General features: G+C 36.9%; 1 protein-coding gene across 3 annotated transcripts in view; it reads right to left on the reverse strand.

Moving 5' to 3' along the window:
- Positions 1-26,673, reverse strand: part of LOC123536383 (trans-1,2-dihydrobenzene-1,2-diol dehydrogenase-like) — a 53,322-nt gene that overhangs the window by 15,597 nt on the left and 11,052 nt on the right. The window contains exons 1-4 of one of the 3 annotated variants that reach the window (XM_045319525.2): positions 22,502-22,640; positions 12,656-12,767; positions 6,447-6,558; positions 1,130-1,293 (exon numbers count right to left, since the gene is read on the reverse strand). In XM_045319525.2, coding sequence (XP_045175460.2) covers positions 1,130-1,293; positions 6,447-6,558; positions 12,656-12,748 — 369 coding nt within the window. In that variant the 5' untranslated portion in view covers positions 12,749-12,767; positions 22,502-22,640. Of the gene's footprint in view, positions 1-1,129; positions 1,294-6,446; positions 6,559-12,655; positions 12,768-22,501; positions 22,641-26,673 lie in introns of those variants that run through there. The other 2 variants (XM_045319523.2, XM_045319524.2) reach the window with 2 other exon arrangements.

Raw genomic sequence — 26,673 nt, forward strand, 5'->3', positions numbered from 1 at the left:
ACGACAGACACAGGGCGATCACAAAAGCTCACCTTGAGCACTTCGTGCTCAGGTGAGCTAAAAATGGATTAAACAAAAAATGTTCCTGTATTTGTGGATCTCGATTAGTCTTGCACTAAATGGCAATGTGTGACCATGATAGCAAATATGTTAAGTTATATGTTAGGCAAATTATGATTTTCAGACAAAAGAAAACAAGAGGGCCATGAAGACCCTGTATCGTTCACCTGACCTATTAACCTAAAGATCATCAAGATTAACATTCTGACCAAGTTTCATGGTCATAAATGTGGCCTCTAGGGTGTTAACTAGCCTTTCCTTTGATTTGACCCTGTGACCTAGTTTTTGACCCCACATGACCCAGATTCGAACTTGAACTAAAGATTTGTATAAAAAATTTAACTAATTTCCAAGTCCAAAAAGGGTCATAATTCAGTCAAAATAGTTGAAAGAGTTATGTACACTTGCCTACAGATGGAAATCATGTTGATATACTAGTGTTAAAAGTTTCAAAGCCACAGTTCAAATAGTTTTGACAAAAGTTTCAAAGTCCAAAAAGGGCCATAATTCAGCCAAAATAGTTGTCAGAGTTATGTACTCTTGCCTACAGATGGAAATCATAATGCTAAACAAGTGTTTAAAGTTTAAAAGCCATATTATGTCAAATAGTCTTGACAAAACATGGACATATACAAAAACAGAACCAATTTCCAAGTTCAAAAAGGGCCAAAATTCAGCCAAAAACGATGACAGAGTTATGTACTCTTGCCTATTGATAGAGACTATAATACTGAACAAGATATAGAAGTTTCAAAGCCATATGTCAAACACTTTACACAAAATATAAACTGGTACGAAAAACTTAAACAAGATTTCTAAGTCAGAAGGGGCCATAATTCATCCAAAATGCTTGAGGGTTTGACGCCGACGCCGACGCCGTGGTGAGTAGGATAGCTCTACTTAGTCGAGCTAAAAAAGTATGTGATAAATCTTTCACCCCACCCCCTCTTCAACCTCTAATGGGGGCAGGCATGAAAAGCTGCCATCAGTTTTAACTACAATAAGTACATTTATGAAAGCAATGCAATTTAAGTGGAAGTGACACACATTATAGACCAAAAGTACTTACTTCTACAAAAAGGAGATTTTTAGATTTAGCGAAGTCAAGGACTTGTTTTGCCTCTTTATAGTTTATAGCCATGGGTTTCTCACATAGAACATGTTTCCCTGCTTCTAACATCTTCATTGACAGTTCTACATGATTTGTGATTATTGTACCAATGTACACTACATCTGGAAAAAACCAAAGCAAATGCGATGAACTGGTATTCCCCACCAATCAGATGTCCTTTTTAGGAGAGCACAATCAAGTAAGAAACACTTGGAATGTGTGCGGTGACGGGTGGGGGTTTACAACTTCACAATAATTTATTGTATCAAATATTCATGGAAGGTTTGAATTATTTTTAAAAAGGAATGAAGAAAACTGGATGTGGGATGGGGTGACTGGGTGAGGGTACAAAACTTCAAATGTTTCAATAAACATTTATGGAAAATAAAAAATGAAAAAAAAAAACAAGAGGGCCAAGATGGACCTAGGTCGCTCTCCTGAGTAACACACCATAACAGTGTAAACATGTTTGACCTAGTGATTTCATAGAGATAAATATTCTGACCAATTTTCATTAAGATTGGACCAAAAAAGTGGCCTCTAGAGTGTAAACAAGCATTTTCTTTCATTTGACCTAGTAATCTAGTTTTTGACCCCACATGACTCAGATTAGAACTCATCCAAGATTTCATGAAAACAAACATTCTGACAAAGTTTCGGGAAGATTGGAGCAAATAAGCCGCCTCTAGAGTGTAAATAAGTATTTCTTTTGATTTGACCTAGTGACCTAGTTTTTGACCTTACATGACCCAGATTCAAAATCATCCAAGAATTCATGATAACAAACATTCTGACCAAGTTTTATGAAGATAAAATCAACAAGAAAACGCGGCAATGCCACGAAACCAGGTTTTCAACACTTTTCATAAGAATAAAAAAGTATACTGAATCACAGTGCACCACTTTAAAGCACAACCCTAACCCTAACCCTAACCTAACACTAACCCTATTTTTAGTAACAATGACCTTGACCTTTCAACACTTTTCATAAGAATAAAAAAGTATACTGAATCACAGTGCCCCATTTTAAAGCACAATCCTAACCCTAACCCTATTTCTAGTAACAATGACCTTGACCTTGATCCCAGAAACCCCAAAATCAATCCCAAGCTACAACTTTATATAAGTTTTCTATACACCAAGTTTCATCATGATAGCTCATTCCTAGGTTAAGTTATTGACCGGAAACCCTTTTTCTATTTTAAGTAACATTGACCTTGACCTTGACCCCAGAAACCCCAAAATCAATCCCAGCCTTTGTTTTGATATAAGCTACATACATACCAAGTTTTATTCAAATATCTTTACCGAAACAAAAGTTATTGACCGGAAACACCAGTTTGACGCCGCCGCCCGCCCGCCCGACCAACGACATACCCCAATCTTATAACTCAGGTTTTAGTTGAAAACCTGGTTAAAAATGAGGCCCCCAGAGTTTAAACAACCTTTTTCTTTGAATTGACCTGCTGACCTAGTTTTTGACCCCATGTGACCCAGATAAAAAATCCTCTGAGATTTCATAGAGGCAAACATTCTGACCAAGTTTCATGCACATCAACTGAAAAATGCAGTCCCTTGAATACACAAGGTTTTTCTTTGATTTGACAAGGTGACCTAGTTTTTGACCCCAGATGATTCAGATTCGAACTTGATCTAGATTTCATCAAGAAAATCATTCTGATCATATTTCATGAATATCCTGTCAAAAATGCAGCCCCTATTGCACACGCACACAACTTTTCTTTGATTTGTTCGGGTGACCTAGCTTTTGACCCCTGATGATCCATATTCAAACTTGATCTAGATTTCATCAGTACAAACATTCTGACCAATTCTCATGAGTTTCAAACTTAAAATGTGGTCTGTAGAGTGTTAACAAGATTTTTGTTTGATCTGGCCTAGTGACCTAGTTTTTTACCCAAAATAACCCAGAATCGAATTTGGCCTAAAGATCATCAAGATAAACATTCTGACTAAGTTTCATGAAGATAGGGTCATAAATGTGGCCTCTACAGTGTTAACAAGCTTTTCCTTTGATTTGACCGGGTGACCTAGTTTCTGAGCCCAGATGACCCAGATTCGAACTTGACCTATAAGCCATTATGACAATTATTCTGACCATTTTTCATGAGTTTCAAACTTAAACTGTGGACTCTAGAGTGTTTACAAGATTTTCTTTTGATCTGGCCTAGTGACCTAGTTTTTCACCCCACATGACCCCGATTCATGCTTGGGCAAGAGATCATTAAGATAAACATTCTGACTAAGTTTTATGAAGATATAAATAACTAAATGTGGCCTCTAGCATGTTTACAAACTTTTCCTTTGATTTGACTGGGTGACTTAGTTTTTGATCCCAAATGACCCAGATTCAAACTTGATTTAGAGGTCATCAAGACAAACATTCTGCCCAACTCTCACGAGTTTCAAACTTAAACTGTGGGCTTTAGAGTGTTAACAAGTTTTTTCTTCGATCTGGCCTACTGACCTAGTTTTTACCACACATGACCTAGTGTCAAACTTGACCTAGAGATCATCAAGACAAGCATTCTGACCGACCAAGTTTCGTAAAGACTGGGTCACAACTGTGGCCTCTGGAGTGTTCTCAAGGCAAATTGCGACGCCGGTATTTATTGAAAATTTCAATGCAAGAGCTATAGTTAAAACAAATCTTACTAAGGGATACCTGTGTACTAGGCATTGAGAACCATGTGCCTGATACAAATTCCTATAGGTTATCATATGAAATTTTTGAACCTGTTCATGCACATCAATCTGAAAAATGGCAAGTCGCTGATACACAAGTTTTTATTTATTTCAATGGTCAACAGTTTTGAAGATGATTGCAGATTCGAAACTGATCTGGAATTCATCAAGAACTTCTGATCAGAGTTCTGATCTCTGTCCAAAGCAGCCTATTGCACACGCACACATTTCTTTGTTTGTGGTGACTAGCTAGAGGTAAGATATTTAACCAAACTTATTAGTTCATGCGACAACATTCACAATCTATATCTTGCCTTATATAAAATTAATAACGAAGTGTTAACATGATTTTTGTTAATCGATGACCTAGTTTCTACCACCATAATAACCAAAACTCGAATATTCAAAATCATAAAATAACATGACTCAGCTTAAAAAAACAATATGATATAAATGCTCTACAGTGTTAAAACTCTTTACTATTGATTTTGTTTTTTGAATGTCCTTATTTAACAGCCCAGATCCCAATTTTTCGAACTTCACCATAATCCTATTATAAATTAATTCTGACCTATTTTGTCATATTACCGTTCAACACTAACTTGCCTCTAGAATCAGACTTGAAACTTACCACTATTGATCATCATATAATAACAGCTGCTAATATATCGACTTTTTGCGACTCGCTGTCAAGCAGTCAACTAAAAGTAGCCTAAGTGGGGAATTCTTTTTAAGAGGGCAAGTCAATTCCAACAAACCCCAGATATATCTGCATTAGTATGACGCCATTAAATAAACATGATTCATTAGTAGTATTAGATAAAAATTATAAATTTTAAATAGCATGTCCCTATTATTTTTGCTCTAGCTGTTTACAATTTCTTGTTGCTGGTGATGTTGATCCAAATGACAGATTCAAGTAAGTCACAAAAAATTTGCAAATTAGTTTCAACTCAACGTGGCTAAGTTACAAGTTGTTTCTCGATCTGGCTTATGCTAGTTTACCACACATGACTATGAAACTTGACCTGAGATCTAAGACAAGCATTCTAACCAATTTTAAAATTGTTCACACTGTGGCTGAGTTCTCAAGCAAATGTGAGAGCGTATAACTTTGATTTGACATATTATGCAAGACATTGTAAACACTAAATACTAGGCAACTGTTACTGCATCTGACAAACTTGATGCTACATTTCCTATATGGGTTAACATTTATTGAATTCATTAATAATTAAAACCAGATACCAATATGTATGCTCTGTTGAATACCTTTTAATATCTTTTACCTTGCCTTTATGATTATTAATATTTTAATACAGTACAGGTATGACAACATGTGAGAACTAATAAATCATATAGCCTTTACAGCTCTATACATCTAGATGACTTCAGTGAAAATCTAAAAACTAATTCTTCTAGTTACAGGCAAATTTGACAATAGATATCAAAAATGCTTATAATTTCATGTTTTCAATATAAAGTTGTATTTGAATGTTCCTTATTAAAACACCTTCCATTTTTTTAATACATTGCAAGTCTTAAATTAATTGTAAATTTGACAAATAGTTGGCTAATGGACCGATTAATCCTAAATTTTAGACTTAGGTTCTAAAATAAGATTTTTGGATTATGTAATCATGTAACATAATTTCACCATAGTCACTAAAAATCATATATTTACGCTTGTAATCAATAGTTCAAACTTTTTTCTTGAGCACAGGTGTCAAGCAGTCAACCGTAGAAAAGTGTGTAAAGTTAGGGCAAATTCTTTTTTTATATAATAGGCAAAGAAAAATATGGCGTACAAAACATAGGAATAGTAGGGTTTTTTTCTTACCTTTTGCGACACTATTTAAGTTATTGTCCAACCTTTTCCACATTGTTTGAATTTTTCATTCTGCATTCTTGATTTTCAAGGACTGCATCAGCACAGAGGAAAGCACTGGCAGAATACATTAAAACTGGCTATTGTTTTCTATATCATAACCTCATTCTTAAGGTACCTAGCTCTTTGAATCAGCTGATCATGCACACAAGATCTACAAAACACTGGAAACAACTTTAATATAATTAGATCTATAATGTTAATTCCTTTGAACTAAAATACTCCATTACCTTCTTCACTATTTCCATGACATCTTTTTGCCAAAAAGTAGGGAGGATAGTAGCCTCCTAAGGGCTTTTTCAGAAAAAAAGTAGGGGCCTCTAAAAAAAGTAGGGAAAAGTAAGGCCCGCTTGACAGCCTGCACCTATCAAATGTCAAATTTGGAAACCGAAATGAAAACCAAAAGATTATACAGTGAAATCATTAATATTCGTGGTTGACTAATTTTCATGGATTTCATGGTTTAGTCAATCCACGGAATTTAATCCCAACGAACAAGTAAAATTCCCATTCATTTTATGTCCAAAAGTTGAAATCCTGGAATTCATATCCCCATGAAATTTTCGTTTTGACCAAAACCACGAAATTTCCTGCCAAGGAAATTAAATAATTTTACAGTATTAAAAAAAAAACTAAATTATATTTCAAACGTTAAATTTAGAAAAAAATGGTGGAACATACCTACATCCTTATCTTTAGCAACATCCTCGTATGAACCATAGGCCCTTTTAAATTTGAACTTATCAGCAAATTGCTGGGCCCTTGACTGGTCTCTGGAGGCAATTGCTACAAACTGTAGAATATACCATATATCAGAAAATCATTAGATTAATTAAATACCCACATGTCCCAAATGTCAAATCAGTTCAAAACTGGCATATCTAAGAGCACTGTAAGACTTACATTCTGTCCTGCTAAACTTCCAACAAGAGGGTCATGATGACCCTGGATGGCTCAGCTGAGTAATATGAGCCACATTTTTCAAATGGCAAACTGATGCTAAAGTATTAAAAAAGTAGGTCAGCAGGTCACATTCATGGTAACTGAAAGTCAATTTTCAGATCGGTGTGCAAAACTGTACATGTCATCCAAATTTCAAGGCTGTATCTTAAACAAAAGGGTCATGATGACCCTGGATCATTCACCTGAGTAATATGAGCTACAGGTTTCAAATGTCAAACTGATGCTAAAATTTTAAGAAAGTAGGTCACATTCATGGTCACTGAAACTTTCAGACAAAAAGATTTTTGAAGTTTAAAGACTATGTAAAGCTTTGGACCCCCAGGGCAGGCCCTCTTTTCACCCCAGGAGCATAATTTGAACAATTATGGTAAAGGACCACTGCAGGCAATGCAACATACCAAATATCAAAAGCCTAGGCCTTGCAGTTTCAGACAAGACAATTTTTAAACTTTTTTCCTATATAAGTCCATGTAAAATTTGGGACCCCCAGGGCAGGGCCTCTTTTCACCCAAGGGTAATAATTTGAACAATCTTCATAGAGGACCATTAGATGATGTCACATGCCAAATATCGAGGCTCTATGCCTTGCGGTTTTGGACAAGAAGATTTTTTAAGTTTTTTCTTTTGGTTGCCATGGCAACCAGAGTTCTATGTGGAATTCGATTCTTTGAATAATTTTGGAAGGGGACCACCAAAGGAACATCCAGGCCAAGTTTCATCAACTTCCACCAAATGGTTTCAGAGGAGATGTTGTTTAAAGGAAAGTGTGGACGGACGGACGACAGACGGATGCCGGACGGAGAGCGATCACAATAGCTCACCCCGAGCACTTTGTGCTCAGGTGAGCTAAAAAACAAGGTGAGAAGGTCATGGTAAAGATTCTTCAAGATAAGTACTGAAATCTGTTAAAAAGTTATACAGGTGGTCCAAATCTCTTTGCTGTAGCTTCAGAAACAATAAAGTAGGTCAGTAGGTCAGGATTAATAATATTTAAGACGAGTATTGAAATCTGTATCAGAAGTTCTACAAGTGGTCCAAATCTATTTGCTGTAGCTTCAGAAACAATAAAGTAGGCCAGAAGGTCATGATTAAGACTATCCAAGATGAGTATTGAAATCAGTATAAAAAATTGTACAGGTGGTCCAAATTTCTATACTGTAATTTCAAAAATGAAAAAGTAGGTCAGTAGGTCACGATTAAGACTATTCAAGATAAGTATTGAAATCTGTATCAAACATTATACATGTGGTCCAAATCTTCTTGCTGTAGCTTCAAAAGCAAGAAAGTAGGTAAGTAGGTCAGGGCTAAGAACATTAAAAATGAGTATTGAAATCTTTATCGAAAGTTATTGACATGGTCCAAAATTCTATGCTGTTAAAGATGTAGGTCAGAAGGTCAAGGTCACAGTCAAGTGACCCCTAATTACTTGGGGTCATCAGGTAATTATAATTAAACAGTCTAGGAAATAATGATCAGATAATATTTGAAGTATACTTATAGTATTACTATACAACTCATATACAAAGGACCCCCGGGGCGGGGCCTCTTTTCACCCCAGGGGAATAATTTGAACAATCTTGTTAAAGAACCACTAAGCAATGCTATATACCAAATATCAAAGGCTTAAGCCTTGAACTTTCAGACAAGAAGATTTTTTAAATTTTTACCTGTATAAGTCAATGTAAAACTTGGGCACCCCGGGGCGGGGCCTCTTTTCACCCAAGGGGCATAATTTGAAAAATTATGGTAGAAAACCACTAGGCAATGCAACATACCAAATATCAAAAGCCTTGGCCTTTCAGTTTCAGGCAAGAAGATTTTTAAAGTTTTTTTCCTATACAAGTCTATGTAAAACTTGGGACCCCCTGGGTGGGGCCTCTTTTCACCTAAGGGGCATAATTTGAATAATCTTGGTAAAAGACCACTAGGAAATGCTACATATCAAATATCAAAAGCCTAGGCCTTGCAGTTTCATTTAAAGTTTTTCCTATATAAGTCTTTGTAAAACTTGGTACCCCTGGGGCAGAGCCTCTTTTCACCCTAGGGGCATAATTTGAATAATCTTAGTAGACGACCATAAGGCAATGCTACATACCAAATATCAAAGGTCTAGGTCTTGTGGTTTCAGACAAGAAGATTTTTAAAGTTTTTTCTGTATAAGTCTATATAAACCATGTGACCCCTGGGGCGGGGCCATATTTGACCAAATTTGAACAATCTTGGAAGAGAACTACTATATGATGCTACATACAAAATATCAAAGCCCTAGGCCCTGTGGTTTTGGACAAGAAGATTTTTAAAGTTTTTCCTTTCGGTTGCCATGGCAACCAGAGTTCTGCTTGGAATTAAATTCTTTGAATAATTTTGAAAGGGGGCCACCCAAGGATCATTCCTTTGAAGTTTGGTGTAATTCTGCCCAGTGGTTTTCAAAAAGATTTTTTTAGGAATTGTTGATGGACACACGACGCATGACGGACATTGAGTGGTCACAAAAGCTCACCATGAGCCTTTGGCTCAGGTGAGCCAAAAACAAGAAAGTAGGTCAGTAGGTCACAATCACGTGATTCCTAATCGCTTGGGGTCATCAGGTAATTATAATTAAACAGTTTAGGAAAAATGATCTGATAATTTTTGAAGTATTTTTCCTACACAACTCATAATTGTAACAAGTGACACCCAGGGTGGGGCCTCTTTTCACCCCAGGGGCATAATTTGAACAAACTTGTTAGCGATCCACCAGGCAATGCTACATAGCAAATATCAAAGGCCTAGGCCTTGAACTTTCAGACAAGAAGATCTTTAAAAAAAATTTCCTATATAAGTCTATGTTAAACTTGGTACCCCCAGGGCAGGGCCTCTTTTCACACCAGAGACATAATTTGAACAATTTTGGTAGAGAAACACTTTTATAGGCAATGCAACATACCAAATATCAAAAGCCTTGGCCTTGCAGTTTTAGGCAAGAAGATTTTTAAAGTTTTTTTCCTATATATTAGTCTATGTAAAATTTGAGAGGGCCTCTTTTCACCCCAGGGGCATAATTTGAACAATTTTGGTAGAGGACCATTTTCAAAGTTTTTTTTAAAGTTTTTTCCTATATAAGTCTATGTAAAACTTGTGACCCCCAGGACGGGGCCTTTTTTCATCCCAGGGGCACAATTTGAACAAACTTCATAGAGGACCATAAGATGATGTCACAAGCCAAATATCAAGGCTCTAAGCCTTGTGGTTTTGGACAAGAAGACTTTTAAAGGTTTTCCTTTTCGTTCTGCATGGAATTAAATTCTTTGAACATCTTTAATGTTCACCCAAGGATCATTCCTGTGAAGTTTGGTGTAATTCTGCCCAGCGGTTTTCAAAATGAAGATTTTTTTAGAAAATATTGACAGACGGACAACCGACCAACACTGAGCGGTCACAAAAGCTCATCTAAACAAGGAGCTGCGTTCAATAAACGCTTGATGCCCCTCGTGGCATCCTTGTCGATACAAAGCAACCTAAGTCCAAAACGAGGTCAAGATCAAGGTCAAGGTCAAACTGAGGTCAGGTGATGTCTGAAGATGAGGAATGGTCACAGGTTACATCTGCATTAGTATCAAGTCATTCTAGTTAGGGATGTTGATGCTAGACAAAATGGTCCCATTTGGTTAACCTCGTATGGACAGACGGACAGACAGGACAATCACTATATGCCTCACGCATCAGTAGATGCCGGGGGCATAAAAACTACTAAGAAGAACTTTGAATACCAGTTACTAGTCTGTGTGACATTATTTGACAAGACACAATGATTTTTCACTTTTCTCTTTTTCATATAGAAAGTTGTCATTTTGTTTGGGTTTTTTTTGGGGTTTTTTTGCAAATAAAACAGGGCTTGACATTTTTTTGTCCAGTCCATCTTAACCATCTTTTGTGAACAGGGCCTGACATCTTTACTGCTCAGTCAACCTTTACCACCTTGTGTGAACAGGACCGGGCATCTTTACTGCTCAGTCAACCTTTGCCACCTTGTGTGAACAGGACCGGGCATCTTTACTGCTCAGTCAACCTTTGCCACCTTGTGTGAACAGGGCCTGACACCTTTACTGCTCAGTCAACCTTTGTCACCTTGTGTGAACAGGGCCTGACATCTTTACTGCCCAGTCAACCTTTATCACCTTGTGTGAACAGGGCCTGACATCTTTACTGCTCAGTCAACATTTACCACCTTGTGTGAACAGTATGGCCAGACATATTTACTGTTCAATCAACTTTTACCACCTTGTATGAACAGGACCTGACATCTTTATTGCTCAGTCAACCTTTACCCCTTTGTGTGAAAAGGACTTGACATCTTTACTGCTCAGTCAACTTTTACCACCTTGTGTGAACAGGACCTGAAATTTTTACTGCTCAGTCAACTTTTACCACCTTGTGTGAACAGAACCTGACATCTTTACTGCTCAGTCAACCTTTACCACCTTGTGTAAACAGGGCCTGACATCTTTATTGCTCAGTCAACCTTTACCCCCTTGTGTGAAAAGGACTTGACATCTTTACTGCTCAGTCAACTTTTACCACTTTGTGTGAACAGGACCTGAAATTTTTACTGCTCAGTCAACTTTTACCACCTTGTGTGAACAGCACTTGACATCTTTACTGCTCATTCAACTTTTACCACCTTGTGTGAACAGGACCTGACATCTTTACTGCTCTATCAACCTTTACCACCTTGTGTGAACAGGACCTGATATTTTTACTGCTGTCAACTTTTACCACCTTGTGTGAACAGGACTTGGCATCTTTACTGCTCAGTGAACCTTTACCACCTTGTGTGAACAGGACCTGACATTTTTATTGATCAGTCAACCTTTACCACCTTGTCTGAACAGGGCCTGACATCTTTATTGCTCAGTCAACCTTTACCGCCTTGTGTGAACAGGACCCGACATCTTTACTGACCCTAAGCCAATGGCATATTTACTTCCCCTGCATCCAGTCTAGGCCAACACTGCTAGAAACAGTACCAATTTAAATAAATCACCCAACACTGAACACTGTCGAGATATCAGCCACAACCAGGAATCGTACCAGGATCACTAGGGTTTAGTTCAACATGCTAACCAATGCTCTACTGATCCTGTGAAGATTTTGTAGTAGGGTAGAGTATAAGGGTTCATTTATACTTCCTTGCTATTGAGATAGCTTTTATAGCGACATGGTAGAGTGTCTGCCTTAGGTGTGAGAGGTGCCAGGTTCGATTCCCGGTCAGAGCTGAAGTATTTTCAGCCTGTTACATTTGGCGCCCAAGGTAAATAACTCACGACAAGATATTAATGGACACCTTGGATCGTCCCACAGACTGGTTCAAACTCCTGGAATTCTAAAATGGAGGGGGGTCTATGTAGTAGGGTAGAGTATAAGGGTGCACTTATTCTTCCTTGCTATTGAGCTAGCTTTTATAGTGACGCAGTAGAGTGTCCGCCTTAGGTGTGAGAGGTCCCCGGTTTGATTCCCAGTCAGAGCTGAAGTATTTTCAGCCTGTTACAATTTCAAGAGCTGCTGACCACTAACCAAATCTCTAACCAAAATATCTGGTTTCAGTCTTAAAGGTAGTGGACATGTAATGATAACTGGCAATTTCGATTATCTAATCTCCGTATGTGATTTATGCATTCCCAACAGGTATAGAAATCAATTTCCTTGAGTGTCATTGCAGGTCCACTACCTTAAACTGTCATAATTTCCCCGACAAGTATAGAAATCAATTTCCTAGTGACTGCCAGAGACTGCGAAATTTATAAGAATGTAAAGAGTGTAAAATTTCAGAGTGTCATTGCAGGTCCACTACCTTAAAACAGTCATAACATTTTTCTACCACATAGAATAAATTTCATGACATAAATGTCCAGTTAAAGAAATAAAAAATAAAAAAAAACCTACAATACCTCATGTTCTGTAGCTGGAAGATTATCCTGTATCGCCTTAAAGAAATCTGAGGAAATTTTCCCTGGTCCAAGACATGCCCATCGTGTCGCCATCTTTAAATATTTTATCACTCTGTAAATACATTTTCAATACACTATGAGTATTATGCCCCAACGATAACCATACTTAGACGATAACCATACTTAGACCTAGAGGTGTACTTATTTAAGGTTCATGTAAAGTGTTTGAGACCACCCCTTGGGTAAATTTTCATTTTGGAAATTATACCCAACAGACCCATAATATTCATAACATATATATATTATACGGAGTTGTTCAGAAGAAGTAGAAAATACTTTATATAGAGGTCACCTTGTTTGGTAATATGTATTTTGTCTTACAAAACATGTACTTCAACTGTCCACATCATATTTTGTACAAAATATCAAACTTCTTTTTCAAACATATTTTTTCGTTAAATTTATTTTTGTTGTGTGTCTTACATATATATATATTTATCTAGGTACTCCGGGAAATGAAAAATAGTTTACTTTTATATTTGTTGAAATACTGCAGTTTTTTGTCAATTTGACACCTCTATTTTCACTTTCACTTTCATTTTGCAATGTTTGCATTTTTTTGAAATGTACATGGTTTGTTACACTTTCAACCCCCCGAGTACCTGGACAAACATGTTAGACGCACAATGATAATAAAAGTAATGACAAAATACTTTTGAAAAAGAAGTTTGATATTTTCTACAACAGTCAAAGCACATGTGATATAAGACAAAATGTGTTGTCCAAAAGGGAATAACCTGTCTAATACTTTCTTCTATTTATTATGAACAATTTGGTGTATTCTTTATGATAGACCAAGGCCTATGCGGCGTAAAAAAACTAAAACAAAAATTCACCCGAGGGGTGGTTTTAAAAGACTTTATTTGAACCTTAATAAGGTAGAATAAATCATCTTGTTAAGTCATCTGCTAATCAAATTTAATCAAAAAATGTTATATTATATTGTAATGGAAATTGAGACCATCTTGCCAAGTCATCAGTTTATCTGATTTAATATTATATTATATCAGAATGGAAACAGTCATCAGTTTATCTGATTAGAATGGAAATTACATCATCTGCTGACCCATCAGTTTATCAGATCTAATGGTACATTATATAATATGGGAAATTCAAACAATTTGCTGCACATAAGGTTATCAGATCTAAATGTCATATAATAACAGAAATTAGAACATCCAGCCGACTTGTCACCTTATCTGAGACTTATTATTATTCAACTTGTTTTTTGATACCTAGTACTCTTTTTAGAAAGTCACCTGCACATTATGTATACTGTAGTTGATATAACTTCAGAGATTATAGTTATATAATGAAATTTTACCTATTGAAGCACTGTCACCATAGAGCAGTTGCCATTTTGAAAAAAAAAAGAAATCAATACTGTACACATAATAGACAAGAGCTATTTTGTAAAATATGTTTTAAGCTACTCAACATCTGTTAGGGTAAAATTTTCAATTCCACCATGTATATATGACATTATAAAATGGTAAAGTGAGTGAGTGAAAACAGGTGTTAGATATAGGCAAAAATGCAGGAAGAATGTTGATTTTCCACCATTACTTCAAAAGGGTTGCAACAGTTTACACCCAACTGCTCAATATTTTTGGTTAATTCCTATGAAATCTTGCAAAAATCATATGTCAATATGCTTGTACCACTAGGCTTTTTTATGGTACAGACCCTATGCAGCGTCCTAAATACAACCCAAAGCTCTCCCTAGTGAAAAAATCAATGGAATTCCAGTGGAATGCTACATAAATTCCACAAGTCTGCTATGTTAATGGAATACCAGTGGAATTACCAAATATACCACTGGAACTAGAATTTGAAATATCAGTAGAGGTGGAACTCCACTGGAATTTGAATTTGAAATACCAGTACAGGTGGAATTCCACTGGAATTTGAATTTGGAATACCAGTACAAGTGGAATTCCACTCAACTGAATTTCATGATTTGTGAATAAAATAGCACCAGTTTTGGTGGAAAAATGATGGTTTTTATATAGTTTGAAATTCTGGACCAGATTTATGTGAATAGCATGGTATCAGCTACAGTAAGTGCCTTTTATATGTTGAAAACAAAAGAAGTTTAAATCAATTATAAAATGTGATATTTTTTCTGTTTCTTTTATTCATATAATTCTAGTCAGATGTAGTCATATTTTTGTCATTGGTTTTCATGACTTTAATTCTTATACATGTAAATATTTTGATCAGTTCTTGATTTCCATGCTTCTTACTTTGTCAAAATATGTGTTTTTGTGCCCCCACTATGAGTGGTGGGGGCATATAATTTTAGTCTAGTGTCATCCATGCATCTGTATGTCCATCCGTTTGTGTGTATGTGTGTAGGGAAAAAAAATGTGATGCGCCTAGCTCAAAAAGTATTTAATAAAAATTGATGAAATATTGCATATGTCTTTAACATGATATGAACGTGTGCACCTCCTATTTTTCATCTGTCTCTGCTCCCTATTTCTAGAGTTATGGCCCCTGAAATAGTAAAAAAAGCACATTTTCACCTTGTGGTGCACCAAGCTCAAAAAGTATTTGATATAAATTGATGAGTCTAAATTATTACGATATGACCTTGTGCACCTCCTATTTCTATTTTCCAGCTGGCAATGCACCCCTCTCCCAAATTCCAGAGTTATGGCCCCTGAAATAGTGAAAAATGCACATTTTCATCTTGTGATGATGCACCTACCTCAAAAAGAATTTCATATAGATTAATGAAACCTTGCAAGAGTCTATAACATGATATGAACTTCCGGGCACCTCCTACGTTTCGTGGCCATCGCCTATTTCTAGAGCTATGGCCCCTAAAATAGTGACAAAATGCACATTTTCACCTAGTGAATCTCCTGGCTCATAATGTATTTGATATAAATTGATAAAAACTAGCATGAGTCTTTATCTTGTCCAAAATAATTTGATCAACAGTCAAGATATTTCATTTTTATCTTAAATTTCCTTCAAACTGTTTACGCAGGTATGCAGAATATCTTTGTTCACAGGTCTTTATCAATTTTGTTTGATTAATTCATGTATATAATGCATCGCAGGCTGTGCATAATGTGCACCCAAAACAGTGATTATAAACATGCATAATATGCATGCATTATGTATGACCAGTCCACAAAAACAAAACTGTATAACATTAACCTTGGGCTGACTACAAATAATGTGTAATTTATTGAGCCTTTCATTTCTTAGGACATGACTGGTTCTGCCTTTGCAACCCGAGTGTAGATCATAATCAGCATGCACATCCGGCCAGTCTGATCAGAATCCACACTGTTCGCTACTCAGTCAGTCTTTTAGCAGTTAAAGATACTGTCCATTTAAAAGATGGACAAGTTCATTACAGAAATTTAGCAGGGTAAGGGTAAATATGATATAGGTTAAACATCATTTTCAATAGCATAACTTACACCACTATGAGTGGTGGGGGCATATAATTTTAGTCTAGTGTCGTCCATGCATCTGTATGTCCATCCGTTTGTGTGTATGTGTGTAGGGAAAAAAAATGTGATGCGCCTAGCTCAAAAAGTATTTAATAACAAGAGGGCCATGAAGGCCCTGTATCGCTCACCTGACCTACTGACCTAAAGATCATCAAGATCAACATTCTGACCAAGTTTCATTAAGATATGGTCATAAATGTAGCCTCTAAAGTGTTAACTAGCTTTTCCTTTGATTTGACACGGTGACCTAGTTTTTGCCCCCACATGACCCAGATTCGAACTTGACCTAAAGATCATCAAGATTAACATTCTGATTAAGTTTCATGAAGATACAGTCATAAATCTGGCCTCTAGAGTCTTAACAAGCTTTTCCTTTGATTTGACCTAGTGACCTAGTTTTTTAACACACCTGACCCAGATTTAAACTTGACCTATAGATCATCAAGATTAACATTCTGACCAAGTTTCATTAAGATATGGTCATAAATGTGGCCTCTAAAGTGTTAACTAATTATTCCTTTTATTTGACCCCCGTGACCTAGTTTTTGACCCGACATGACCCAGATTCAAACTTGACCTAAAGACCATCAAGTTTAACATTCTGACTAAGTTTCATGAAGATATAGTCAAAAATGTGGCCTCTAGAGTGTTAACAAGCTTTTCCTTTGATATGACCTAGTGACCTAGTTTTTGACTCCATCTGACCCAGATTTAAACTTGACCTAAAGATTATCAAGATTAACATTCTGACCAAGTTTCATTAAGATATGGTCGTAAACGTGGCCTCTACAGTGTTAATTAGCTTTTCCTTTGATTTGACCCGGTGACCTAGTTTTTGACCCGACATGACCCAGATTCAAAATTGCCCTAAAGATCATCAAGTTTAACATTCTGACTAAGTTTCATGAAGATATAGTCATAAATGTGGCCTCTAGAGTGTTAACAAGCTTTTCCTTTGATATGACCTAGTGACCTAGTTTTTGACCCCACCTAACCCAGATTTGAACTTGAGCTATAGATCATCAAGATTTGACCAAGTTTCATTAAGGTATGGTCATAAATGTGGCCTCTAGTGTAAACTAGCTTTTCATTTGATTTGGCTTGGTGACCTAGTTTTTTATCCTACATGACCCAGATTCAAACTGGACCTTAAGATCATCAATATTAACAATCTGACCAAGTTTCATGAAGATACAGTCATAAATGCGGCTTCAACAGTGTTAACAAGCTTTTCCTTTGATTTGACCTGGTGACCTAGTTTATGATCCCAGATAACCAAATATCGAACTCGTCCAAGATTTTATTAAGGGTAACATTCTGACCAAGTTTCATTAAGATTGGGCCAAAAATGTGACCTCTATAGTGTTAACAAGCTTTTTCTTTGATTTGACCTGGTGACCTAGTTTTTGACCCCAGATGACCCAATATCGAACTCGTCCAAGATTTTATTGAGGGTAGCATCCTGACCAAGTTTCATTAAGATTGGGCCAAAATTGTGACCTCTAGTGTGTTAACAAGCTTTTCCTTTGATTTGACCTGATGACCTAGTTTTTGACCCCAGATGACTTAATATCGAACTCATCCAAGATTTTATTGAGGGTAACATTCTGACCAAGTTTCATTAAGATTGGGCCAAAAATGTGACCTCTAGAGTGTTAACAAGCTTTTCCTTTGATTTGACCTGATGACCTAGTTTTTGATCCCAGATGACCCAATATCGAACTCGTCCAAGATTTTATTGAGGGTAACATTCTGACCAAGTTTCATTAAGATCGGGTCAAAAATGTGACCTCTAGAGTGTTAACAGTCAAATTGTTGACGACGGACGGACGGACGGACGGACGGACGGACGACGCCGGACACAGGGTGATCACTAAAGCTCACCTTTGAGCACTTCGTGCTCAGGTGAGCTAAAAATTGATGAAATATTGCATATGTCTTTAACATGATATGAACGTGTGCACCTCCTATTTTTCATCTATCTCTGCTCCCTATTTCTAGAGTTATGGCCCCTGAAATAGTCAAAAAAGCACATTTTCACCTTGTGGCGCACAAAGCTCAAAAAGTATTTGATATAAACTGATGAGTCTAAGTTATTATGATATGACCTTGTGCACCTCCTATTTCTATTTTCCAGCTGGCAATGCACCCCTCTCCCAAATTCCAGAGTTATGGCCCCTGAAATAGTGAACAAGAGCTGTCGGAGGACAGCAACGCTCGACTATTCAACAGCCTTGTCAATTGAATGAATACAAAAGTTTAAAAAGGGGCATAATTTTGTAAAATGCAAAGTAGAGGTATTGAACCTCTGTACTGCATGTCATATCATGACAGTGAACAAGTGTGTGAAGTTTCAATCCTTTCCAATTTGTGGATACTGAGATACCAGCTTACATACAAAAACTTAACAAAAAACTGCTAAGTCAAAGGGGCATAATTTTGTAAAAATGCCAAGTAGAGTTATGGGACCTTCACAGTGCATGTTAGATCATGACAGTGAACAAGTGTGTGAAGTTTCAATCCATTCCAATTAGTGGATACTGAGATATCAGATTACATACAAAAATTTAACCAAAAACTGCTAAGTCGAAAAAGGGGCATAATTTTGAAAAAAAAAAGAGTAGAGTTATGGGACTTGCTTAGTGCATGTCAGATCATGATAGTGCACAAGTATGTGAAGTTTCAATCCATTCCCATTAGTAAGTACTGAGATACCAGCTTACATACAAAACCTTAACAAAAAAAATTTCTAAGTCGAAAAAGGGGCATAATTTTGTAAAAAAGCAAAATAGAGTTATGGAGCCTGTGCAATGTAAGTCAGTTTGTCACAGTGAATAAGTGTGTGAAGTTTCAATCCATTCCCACAAGTGGTTACTGAGATACCAGCTTACATACAAAACCTTAACCAAAATCGGGACGCGGACGCAGATGCCGACGCCGACGCCGACGCCGACGCATGGGCGAGTGCAATAGCTCACTATTCTATGAATAGTCGAGCTAAAAATGCACATTTTCATCTTGTGATGATGCACCTACCTCAAAAAGAATTTCATATAGATTAATGAAACCTTGCATGAGTCTATAACATGAAATGAACTTCCGGGCACCTCCTACGTTTCGTGGCCATCACCTATTTCTAGAGCTATGGCCCCTAAAATAGTGACAAAATGCACATTTTCACCTAGTGACTCACCTGGCTCATAATGTATTTGATATAAACTGATAAAAACTAGCATGAGTCTTTATCATGATGTAAACTTGCACATCTCCTATTTCACACATGATGCTGACACAACATCCAATTAAAAGCAACAATGCAAGATATATATTTACCTAACGCAAGGATTTAAGTCACATGATAAATGAATATCCACTGACAGACAGGGCCATCTGTCAGAATCGTCATCTGTCCAGTGTCCCTTGAATGCCCGCCAGTTGCAGTGGGAAAAATACTGTCCATGCAGTGCATTTTTTACCATTGAATTTCATTAGATATCATTAGTATCATTTATATATTCATTGATTTACCATTGATTTTCATTAGATATCATTAAAGTACCATTTTTATGCCCCCGAAGGGAGGCATATAGTTTTTGAACCGTTTGTCAGTCTGTCTGCAATTTTCGTGTCCGGTCCATACCTTTGTCATCTATGGATGGATTTTCAAATAACTTGGCATGAATGTGTACCACAGTAAGACGACCTGTAGCGCGCAAGACCCAGGTCCGAAGCTCAAAGGTCAAGGTCACACTTAGACGTTAAAGGTCATTTTTCATGATAGTGCATTCGTGTCTGGTCCATATATTTGTCATCCATGGTAGATTTTCAAATAACTTGGCATGAATGTGAACCACAGTAAGACGATGTGTCGCGCGCAAGACCGAGGTGCGTAGCTCAAAGGTCAAGGTCACACTTAGACGTTAAAGGTCATATTTCATGATTCCATATCTTTGTCATTCATGCATGGATTTTAAAATTATTGGGCATGAATGTGTACCACAGTCACGCGCAAAACCCAGGTCCATAGATCAAAGGTCCTGAACTCTAACATCGGCCATAACTATTCATTCAAAGTGCCAACGGGGGCATGTGTCATCCTATGGAGACAGCTCTTGTTTTTCATTGACTTACCATTGAAATACCATTTATTTTACATTAGAATTCTTCCAGGTGAGAGTTGTGGATGTAATTTAACTAGAACAAAAAGGATTTCCACTGCCTTTAGGGGTGGGGGTCATCAGCATTTCACTGGTATTGAGATGATATTCTGCTTGTATTCAGATGGAATTCCACTGGAAACTTGATGGAATTCTACTGTGTTCTTGATGGTATACCACTGGTATTTTAAGTGGAATTCCACTGGAAACCTGATGGAATTCTACTGGAATCTTGATGGTATATCACTAGTATTTCAAATGGAATTCCACTGGAAACTTGATGGAATTCAGCTGGAATCTTGATGGTATACCCCTGGTATTTTAAGTGGAATTTCACTGGAAACTTGATGGAATTCAACTGGAATCTTGATGGTATACCACTGGTATTCTAAGTGGAATTCCACTGGTATTCTGGTGGAATTCCACTGGTATCTGGTGGAATTCCACAGGTATTCTGGTGGAATTCCACTGGTATTCTGGTGGAATACCACTGGTATTTTTCAACGGTATTTTGGTGGGATTCCACTGGTATTCCAAATGAATTCCACTGGAAAATAATAGATATTCCAGTGGAATACCAACACTATTCCGTTGAAAAATACCAGTGGAACTGAGATGGAATTCCAGTTGATGTTCCAGTGGTATTCCAGATGTTCATTTTCACTAATTGCATGCAGCTACCAAACCAGTATGAAAGCTAGTATGGTGACAGTGGCACCCAACATGTTTGGAGCGTTCAAAAGGTGGGTTTAACACCATACTGGTTGCCATCGACCACTTCAGCAGATATGCACAAGCCTACCCTACCAAAAGTCAAACTACGACTAATACAGCTAGAGTCCTTTTTGAACAGTTTTTTGTTCATTACAGCTTCCTGAACAGGTTACACAGTGATCAAGGTGCCAACTTTGAGAGCAATCTAATTAAGGAGCTATGTACCTTCACAGGCACTGGCAAGTCTCACACCACACCTTACCACCACCATGGGAAACGGTCTCTGTGAAAGATTTAACCAGAGCCTTTTGAAGAGCCTGAGAAAAAGAAAACCGACTGGAAGTGGTATGTAGTACCTATGGTACATGCATATAATGTGACAATACACAACAGCACTGGCTTCTCCCCTTATTACATTATGTTCAACAGACAACCAAATCTTGATGAACAGATGCTTTACTAATAGACTCAGGTTTGAAGACAATACATCTATAAATCCAGAAATGAGTATGTTCCAAAACTACGAGATCGAATATCTCTAGCTTACAGTCAAGTGAAAAAAACTGCCGGCAAAACTGCAGAAATAAACAGTGATACCATCAGAAGGCAAGAGCAGCTGTATTACATCCAGGGGATATAGTACTTGCAAGAAAAGTATCAGTCAGAGGCAAGAACAAAGTTGCAGATAAATGGGAGTCAGACCCATACTAGCAACAACCACCACTTCTTTGTTGGTTTTGATTACAAGATGAAAATGATTTTTTTTTACTCTTATATGTGTATGAATGACAAATCAATTGTGTTTTTGAACATAAAATTTACTGATGAAGTTTTATTTGGTGTTGAAAGTCATGTCCTAGATTTTGACACATAACAAATTTTTCAGTTTTTGTAGCAAAAGTGACCTCAGATAACTGCATATCTTTGTCATATATGTAATTGATTTATTTTAATATGACTTATTAACCTATTACAAAGGAAGATTTCCCTAGTTTCTTTAGAGTGTTTATGAAGCCATTCAGTAAAAAAATGAAAATGAAATTTTAGCCCCATTCAAATACATGGTACTTTCACTTTTGAAAACAGTATATAATTTCCATTTGTCTATACATTCCCCGTCTTAAAAATCATACAGTATTTAGAATACCTTATATGCAACACAAGAAGCCAGGTTTAAAAAGTGTTTTCAAAAGTTTAAATTTTTTTGGGGTCACATTTTTTGGAAATTGTGAATCGGGTGTTTGCAAGAGTTATCTTTCCTGTGGTTGTTGCTTAGTAACCAATACATTGTATTATCACAACCAGAAGAGACATCCTGGTGTACCAAGTAAAGAAACAGAATCCGAAGCCTAGGAAAATTTGCACACTTCACAGAAACCTCCTTTTGCCGCTCAAATCTTCATTACCAACAAAGGATGCTAGTGCGTATGACAATCACTCACCCAAATACATAATCCCTCAATAGAAAAATCACAATGCAGATGAATCCAGCAATGTACCATCCACACCTAAATGATCTCGGCAGGTTCTACAATGGCAGTGCACAGACGAATGGGAAATGAAGTAACTTCATGATAAGTGTGTGTATAGTAAACCGTAAAATAGTTACAGGTGTACTACAGGTGTATTATGAAATCATAAACTTGTACCTGCATTAGGAATGTTTATAAATACTTACCTTCTTAACTGAAAAAGGCACAATTACCTGTGTTGATGAATGAGCTGAAAATGAAACAAAAACTAGATGTGTGTCCCTAGGACACAGGTGCCCCCATTCCTGTCACTATGACTCAAGGATAAACATTTATAAGAACTAAATTATGTGTATTTTTCACTTAGTGAAGTACCATAACTCTGGCCAGCTGAGTACAATCCCAAAGAGAATACCCAGTGCAACATTTCATAGGCTATAAAACAATCCTCTAACGTTTATGACTCTAAGTCAAGTACATTTTGACATACATGCAGCACAAACTTTTATTTTTTGACTAAGTCAAGGGCCATAACTCTGGCCTTGCAAAGTAAAAACAAGAGGGTCATGATGACCCTATATCGCTCACTTGTTGAACTTGGTCTTGGAATCATCAAGATAAACATTCTGATGAAGTTTCATGAAGATAGGGTCATAAATGTGGCCTCTACAGTGTTAACAAGCTTTTCCTTTGAGTGGTGACCTAGATTTTGACCCCACATGACCCAGTTTCGAACTTGGCCTAGGAATCATCAAGGTAAATATTCTTACCAAGTTTCATGAAGATAGGGTCATAAATATGACTGCTAGAGTGTTAGCAAGATTTTCCTTTGATTTGAGCAGGTGACCTAGTTTTGACCCCACATGACCCAGTTTCGAATCTGGCCTAGGAATCATCAAGATAAACATTCTGACCAAGTTTCATGAAGATAGGGTCATAAATGTGGCCTCAAGAGTCTTAACAAGCTTTTCCTTTAATTTGACAGGGTGACCAACTTTCTGACCCGATATGACCCAGTTTTGAACTTGGCATAGGAATCATTAAGATAAACATTCTGACCAAGTTTCATGTAGATAGGGTCATAAATGTGCCCTCTAAAGTGTTAACAAGCTTTTCCTTTGATTTGACCTGGTGACCTAGTTTTTGACCCCACATGACCCAGTTTCTAACTTGGCCTAGAGGTTATCAAGCTAAACATTCTGTGCAAGTTTGTATCAAATCAAAGCATAAATGAAACCAGTCTACATGGCTGAAAGGGCCAAAATAGAAAATTTTGCCACTTTCAGGGGCAGTAACTCTAGAACCCATGATCGAATCTAGCCACTTTTCGAAAGGAACCCGAGATCTTATTGTGACTTAAGTTGTGTGTAAATGTGGTTTAGAGCGAATGTAAAAATGTCACTTCTCTAGTGTTCACAAGGTAAAAATTAACAAATTTTGGCTATTTCAGAGGTCAATCAGGGACCGTAACTCGGGAACCTATGATTGGATCTGAAGGATTCATCATGGAATTCAAGATATGTTGTTGCTTAAGATATTTTGCAAGTTTGTATCAAATCAAAACATAAATGAAGTCTCTATATGGCTGCAAAAGCCAAAATAGCAAATTCTGACCATTTAAGGGACCATTATTAAAATCATGAACCCATAATGGGATCTGGACAGTTTTCGAAAGGAACCAAGATATTATGCCAATACAAGTTGTGTGCGAGTTTGATTAAAATCCATTTAAAAATGTGGCCTCTATTGTGTTCACAAACCAAAATAGCAAATTCTGACCATTTAAGGGGCCATAACTCTGGAACCCACAATGGGATCTGGCCAATGTTCGAAAGGAACTGAGATATTATGCCATTACAAGTTGTGTGCAAGTTTGATTAAAACTGATTTCAAAATGTGGCCTCTATCGTGTTCACAAGAAATTGCGAACAGATGGATGGACGGATGGACAGACGGATGGACGAAAGACGGACTATGGATGAAATGCGATCACAAAACCTCACCTTGTCACTATGTGACAGGCGAGCTAATAAAAACTAGATGCCCAAGGGCAACATGCCGAGCCCGCCAGCTGTCAAAAGGACTGGGAGTTGCACATAACACTCTGTCTCATTGAGGCAAACATTTATGCCAAATAATACAAGAGCTGTCACAGGAGACAGCGCGCTCAACTATTTCGCTGCTGGATAGTGAAATTGGGCACATCTGAGGAAGCTGGAGCTGTCACTGGAGTGTTTAATGACTCCAATGGTGGATGAAGATATTGCACAATAGCTTGGGTCTGTGTCAAAAATATTAAGTAATAGGAGAGATAAAAGATAAAGTGTATCAAAACACTAAATAAGTAAAATTCTAAGCCAAAGGGGGCATAATTCATAAAATATTGGTGCAAGAGTTATGCACCTTGTGTCAAATGATTTGGGTGATGATATGGAACAACTACTTGAAGTTTGAATCAAATCCATTTAGTAATAAAAGAGATATAGTGAAAATGCATCAAAATTAACCTTATATTCTAAGTAAAAGGGGGCATAATTCATGAAATATTGGTACCAGGGTTATGCACCTTGTGTCATATGATGTGGGTGCTAAGGTGGAACAATTATTTTAAGTTTGAATCAAATCCATTTAGTAACAAGGAATCGGTAAACCGAATGATGCTCCCTGATGCATGTGCTTGAGGGAGATAATTCAAAAACTAGGTAAGGTAGCATTATGGTTCTTTGACACTGCACTTCCCGTCTATGGCCTATATCATTTTTTGAAGTTTCAATGAAATACTATTAACACTTTTTAAGTAATGCTCCGGACAAGCCTTATTTGTATAACAAGCAAAGTCGATGAAGAGGTATCCCCCGCCGAAAGGGTTTGTGGTGAGGAATGGCTAAAAAATATATCTGGAAAAAAGTTAAGGATGTTAATAAGAAGCAAATAATTTCATTAGTCAAAATCAATTTAACAGAAAAGAAATGTTTAATTAAAGAGTACATAATAAATGTATGATACTTTGATCCTGACTAAAGAATTTATTTTGAATGGGATAATGCTTACTGTAATAAGCTTAGCTTTTAAAATTAAATGCAGTTAATTGATATGTGAGCTTGAAGTTTAACTGGAACGAAATATTGTCTTTGAGTGGTTTGGCACCAGGTGTTGCTGTTTAACATCATTCTCTTCCATCAGAGGTTCGTCAAAATCCCGAGACGAACCTCTGATTTATTTCCATCGTTTACTTGGTGAGCATGCGCACTCGTAATTACTATCGGGAGTGGTTTCAGCCAATCATTGTTCGCCATTATTTGGAACTCCGAATTGAAACTTCAAAAAATATGTAAACAAGATACTTGCTTACGATGAATAATGGCTGTATTCCATGATTGTGATAAATAAAGATTTATTCCTGTAATTCGACGTTAAGAGATTTACATCAAGAAATAATAATATTCGTCGTAAATGGACATCGTATTCCCTCGATGATATGGAAAGGACGCGGTCACGCTTTTCACGGACGATTTTGATTGGTTCGCTACGATTTGTCGCGAAACGACGCTGATTGGCTGAAACGTTTTACCTGTAATGTAACCAAACCATAAATATCGGCGAAATGTGCCAGAGGTTCATCCGGGGAACCACGGTAGACCTCTGGTATGCGAGAATGTTTAACATGTACATTTGTACATAAAAGAACAGATGTCCTTAAGAGAACACAAGTAAGATATCTTGAACATGGCTGAGGGCAAGGTTTGTGCAGTCACAACTTAAAATGTTGAAGGTTTGAACATTTAAAAAAAACAAAAAGGAATGGAAATATATAATACATAGATCTATATGTATATATTTATTTTTTTAGGGGGTGGGGGTGCAGGGAAACGGGAGAGGAAACAAAATTTCACATGTTGATTATAAATACTGATTGAAAATTAAAAATGACAAGAGTGCCAGAATGTCACAATATACGCCCGTCACAGCAAATTTCTTTACATTAGCACCTGTGTTTGCAAATGGAATTTTAATTTTCTAGTTGTTTACAATGTTGTTTTTTTTTAGAAATTATTATAATTCTTTTATTTTTCTAAGTCCACAAAAAAAAAATCATTACCAGGTCAAGATACCTTAAAATACACCCAAAATTTGAAAGTAAC

Source organism: Mercenaria mercenaria, chromosome 17 (genome assembly GCF_021730395.1).
Source record: "Mercenaria mercenaria strain notata chromosome 17, MADL_Memer_1, whole genome shotgun sequence".
In the NCBI taxonomy this organism is placed as follows: domain Eukaryota; kingdom Metazoa; phylum Mollusca; class Bivalvia; order Venerida; family Veneridae; genus Mercenaria; species Mercenaria mercenaria.